The 4,923-nt window shown below is 66.6% G+C and overlaps 2 protein-coding genes across 2 annotated transcripts in view; both read right to left on the bottom strand.

The window, feature by feature from the left end:
• AMSG_12400 (uncharacterized protein) overlaps positions 1 to 489 on the bottom strand; it is a gene marked incomplete at both ends in the record, with an annotated part of 4,825 nt that extends 4,336 nt beyond the window's left edge. Inside the window, one exon of the mRNA XM_013897679.1 lies at positions 180 to 489. Within this exon, the coding sequence (XP_013753133.1) occupies positions 180 to 489 (310 nt within the window). The remainder of the gene's footprint in view (positions 1 to 179) is intronic.
• Positions 490 to 655: 166 nt separating this feature from the next.
• AMSG_10934 (aldehyde oxidase) lies at positions 656 to 4,794 on the bottom strand (the record flags this gene model as incomplete). The annotated part of the gene is made up of 2 exons (XM_013897660.1): positions 656 to 3,145; positions 3,181 to 4,794. The coding sequence occupies 2 exons, from the start codon at positions 4,792 to 4,794 to the stop codon at positions 656 to 658; spliced, it is 4,104 nt and encodes a 1,367-aa protein (XP_013753114.1).
• Positions 4,795 to 4,923: the final 129 nt, after the last annotated feature.

The following is a 4,923-nucleotide window of genomic DNA, read 5'->3' as shown; positions in this document are numbered from 1 at the left end:
AGGGCCCCCCCCCCCCACCAACAGCTCAATGCGTGTGAGTGCTCCCTAATCGCCCGAAAAAGGTCGTGGATAGGCCCACCGTAGAATCAAGCACGATGTCCCCATCGCCACCTTCCTCCCCCCCCTCCCCCCCCTCCACCCACCCCCTCTCCATCCCCGCCATCCGCCCACCCACATACCAAAGGTGTCATTGGAAGGGTCCGGCTGCTCGGTAGGAGCGCGGCGCCACTTGCGCTTGTACTTGAGAATGGTGTCCTGGGAGGTAAAGTCGACGCCGTCGCCAGCGGCCGACAACGAGGCACCGGGCACCTCCATGGGCACCGTAAACGAGCCCTGGGTAAGCGAGGATGCAGTCGAGGCAGACGAGCCTGTCCGCTCGCCAAACTTCTTTGGCCGCTTTCGCTCAAGCTCCGGGTCCATCTCCACATCCTCTAGGTACGCGTCGTCCACAGCAAACGGAGGCGGTGACTCGCGCGACCGCTTCTTCATGCTGGGTGGTGGGGGGGAAGAGACGGGTGTCGCTCGGGCCGACTGGCTGACTCGCCGAGTGCCAGGCTCGGACAGAGCCACCAACACGCAGCAGAATACCTGTGCGATGTTGTTTGTCTTAATCTCTTGTTGAAGCTCGTCAACAAGCATGCTGGGTGGCATGTGGTTAAAAGGTGAGATCTTTGAGCGAGACGAGGCAGGCCTGCTGGATGGCGGCGGGGGTGAGCGGCGGGTCGATGGCGAAGAAGCCGGTGGTGCCGGCGTCGGCGCGAGCGGCGGCGATGGCGTTCTTGAGGGCGAGGAAGACCGAGACGGTGAGGGTGAGCGGCGGCTCGCCCGAGGCCTTGGACGAGAGCACACCAGTCGGGTTGGGCGCGTCGGGAAGGAGCTCGACGCGCATGTCGATGGGGATGTCGCGCGACGACGGCGGCTTGTAGGTCCAGGTCGAGTCTGTGACGAGGGCGCCGGTAGTGGCGTCGTACACGAGCTCCTCGCACACAAAGTTGCCGATGCCCATGACGGTGGCGCCCTCGACCTGGCCGACGTCGATGGCCGGGTTGAGCGAGATGCCGCAGTCGAAGAGCACGTCGTAGCGGAGGATCTGGGTCTCGCCGGTGAGCGCGTTGACCTCGACCTCGGCGACGGCCGCGCCGTACGACGAGTAGCGGAACGGGCCGGCGGCCGGCGGCTTTGGGGCAAGCCAGCCGTAGGCCGAGAGGTTGACGCCTGCGGCGTTGGCCTTGGAGACGAGCGCCATCCAGGCCGGCGGCGCGCCCGCGGCGGCGCTAGTGAGCATGGCCTTGACCGGCGCGAGCGCGGCGTTGAGCTCCTTTGCGGCGATAAGCGCCGCGGCGCAGCACTCGCCCGAGCCGATCGAGCCACCCGTCACGCCAGTGTTGGGCGTGCCCGACGTCGAGGCCGGGAGAACCTTGATGAGGTCCATGGGGATGCCGAGCTCCAAAGCAACGACTGCGGCAACCTTGACGTTGAGGCCCTGGCCTGACTCGATGCCCGAGGAGCGAACCCAGACCGAGCCGTCAGTTGCGTTGACCATGATCTGGGTCGCCATGTTGTTGCCTGCCCAGCCAATGCCGTAACGGACCGGAGTCATGGCGAGGCCGCGCTTGATCCACCGCGACGAGGCGTTGAACGAGGTGACGGCCGCGAGCCGCGCAGACACGTCGGCCGACGACGCGAGCTTGGCCCAAAGCGAGCCGATCGAGCAGTACTTGAGCGGGGCGCCGGTGGGCGTCACGTCGTTGGCGACGTAAAAGTTGGCGGTGCGGACGGTGGCCGGGTCGGCGCCGAGCTCGATGGCGACACGGTCGACGATACGCTCCATAAAGGCGATGCCGGGGAGCGCACCCGGAGCACGGCACGCGGTGTTCGGCGGCTTGTTGGTGGTAACAAACTTGCCGGTGATAGACCAGTTGGGCACGTTGTACGTGTTGTCGACGTACATCGAGGTTGCCGAGCCCATGCCCGAGTTGGCATACCCGCAGTCGGAGATGATCTCGACCTGGACGGCAACAATCTTGCCGTCGTTGTTGAAGCCGACCTTGTACTTGGCCTGGTGCGCAAAGCGCTTGCCGACCAGCCTCATGTTGGTCTCAATGTCCATCTGGGTCCGCACCGGGCGCTGCAGCAGGTACGCGCCGAGGGCGGCGGCGACGGCAGGCTGGTTGGCGCACGAGATGCGCGAGCCGTAGGCGCCGCCAATGCGGCGGACCACAACGTCAATATTGTTGTGCTCAAGGCCAAGGGCGGTGGCGACCGTCGTCTGGGTCATGGCCGGCCACTGCGTGGCGACGTCGAGCTGAACAAGGTCGCCGTCGACGATGGCCGCCGACGCGACCTGGGTTTGCATCGTCATGTGCGCCTGCGACGGCATCTCCAACACGCCCTCGACCACGTGCTGGGCCGAGGAAAAGCCCGAGGCGACATCGCCCTGGGTGATCGGCACCTCGTTGCCGGGCACAAAGCGGCCGGCGGCAACGGCGTCGTCGATGGTGAAGACCGGCGGCGCTCCAGGCCCATAGTTGCCCGTGACAAGCGCGGCGGCGGCGAGGGCGAGCTCATGGCTCTCAGCAACAATGAATCCGATGGCCTGCCCGTGAAAGCCGATGTCGGCGCCGACTGGGGTAAAGACCGGCAGGTCGGCCCACCAGGCGTTGGCGCCGTTGGCTGGAAAGTCATCAGCGGTGAGGAGAGCGACGACGCCGTCGAGGGCGAGCGCAGCCGAGGCGTCGATGCTCAGCAGTTTGCCCGAGGCAACAGTGGAGAGGACAAAGGCACCAAAGAGCTGGTTCGCAGCCGGCGGGAGGTCGTCGGTGTACACGGCCTCGCCAGAGGCCTGCAGCTTGGCCGAGAGCTTGGAGATCGGGGCCGAGACCGGGTCCTCGGACGGATCGGTCTTGAATGTGACGGCGTGCGACGAGACGCCGCGCTCAAACTGCGTGACGAGGCTCTCGAGGCTTGCCGGGACCGAGCCGGCCGGGAGCAGTGTGCAGTAGTACGAGTAGAAGAGGGCCGGGATGAGCGCGGTGCGGTAGGCGAGGTACCCGGGCTCGGCGTTAGGCTTGAGCTCGGCGACAAGGGTGGCAAGCGCGCCCGAGAGGGTGGCGGCGTCAGTGACGGACTTTCCAGCGAGGAAGGCCTCGGTGTTTGGGCGCGGACAGCACGCGGCGCGACACCGCCGTAGACGATGCGGGCCGAGTTGATGACCGAGCTCGTGCCGAGCGAGACGAGGAAGCCGGCGTTGACGTAGGCGTGGCAGTTGACGTGGCGCTGCATGACCTTGAAGGTCTTGAACTGGACGTCGGCGCCATAGAGCGGGACCGTCATTTTGGTCACCAGCACTCCGTCGAGCGACGTGGTGAGGAAGGTGCCAAAGTCGACGACCGAGCCGGCCTGGTTGGCCGGCGTGGCGAGCGTGAGCCGGGCGTTGGCGGCATCAAAAATGGTAAAGACGTCCGAGGGAAAGTCGGCGTGGTCGTGGGTCATGACCAGGTTGCCGATCCACGACGCCACGTTGCGGACGGGGGTGTTGGCAACCTTGTTCAGGTGTTCAACAAGGGCCGGGAACGTGGCCGACGCCGCCACATGCTCCTGAAGGAACGCCAGGAGGCGGGCGAGCGAGACGCCGGCGCCGACGGTAAGCTCGGTCGGCGAGAGCGAGAGCTGATGGAGGGCTGAGACTCCGTTGAGTTCGACAATGGCCTGCGGAAAGGTGGCCGGCGGGTACGGGTACACGCCTGTCGACGTGTTTCCGGCAACAAGGCGGGCGCCGGGGTTGGTGGCCATGGTGGCAAAGAGCTCGGCCATGGTTGACGGGGCAAACCACGGAGCAGCCGTCGGAGCGGCGACTCGGGCGAGGGTGGCCGGCATTTTGACGGCGACAGGGGCGGCCGCAGAGGAAGCGGCGGCGGCTTCGTGCGGGAGGGTGAGGTGCTCGCGAGTGAGCTCGCCCTTGGCCGACGAGGCGACGAGCGACTTGAAGGCCTGTAGGATGGGAAAGTAGCCGGTGCAGCGGCAGATGTTGCCGTCGGTGTTCATCTCGACGTCAAGCTCGGTCGCGTTGGGGTTGGCCTTGAACAGCGCGTAGGCGGCCATGACCTGGCCAGGCGAGCACGCGCCACACTGCGAGCCGTTGTTGTCGGCAAGACGAAGCTGGACAGGGTGAAAGCCCGAGGTCTGCGAGCCGATGCCGATAGGCGTGGTCACGGCCCAGCCATTGACCGCCATCAGCGGGTGGAGACACGAGTTGACGGCCAGGTGCTCGACCCGCCCGGTCCCGGCGTTTGTCCCCGAGAGGACGACGAGGCACGCGCCGCACCCGCCCTGGGTGCACATCCGCTTGACGTCGGTGTGGAGCGCGACCTCACGGAGCCAGGTCTGCAGCGACATCGCAGGATCCGGCGAGTCGATGGTGACCGGCTTGCCGTTGAGGGTGAACGAGATCGAGGCCGTGGCGGCGACAGCGGCGACATCGGTGACTGCGGCGGGCGACGGCTTCGCCTCTGGGTGGCTCCACGACGTCGTTCGGGTGTTGTGGTCAATGTAGTACGTTCGGCCGGACGCAGCATCGACTTGGGCCTCCCAGCCGTCCGGGAGCGAGGCCGGGGTGGGCGAGGGGGCAGCCGGAGCCGGCGGCGACGACGACGCGGCGGCGGCCGAGTTGACAGCGTTGAGCGGAATGACGGCTCCGCACGGGCACTGGCCAAGCGGAGACGGCTGCTCGGACGGAGGGGGCACGCCGAGCATGGCCCCGCAGCTGACACACTTGATGACAATGGTGGTGGCCATTGTTGGAGGTGTAGTGGTGAGGTGGTGGGTTGTGGTGAGCTCGCAGCGCGTGACTTGTTCTCGTCCGATCAGTTTGGAGGGAAGGGGGGGGGTGCTTGGGCTTAGGCGGAGGGGATTGGGGAGTGGGGA

This window comes from Thecamonas trahens (assembly GCF_000142905.1).
Source record: "Thecamonas trahens ATCC 50062 unplaced genomic scaffold supercont1.66, whole genome shotgun sequence".
Taxonomy (NCBI): Eukaryota; order Apusomonadida; family Apusomonadidae; genus Thecamonas; species Thecamonas trahens.
This window is presented reverse-complemented; position numbering and strand designations above follow the sequence as displayed.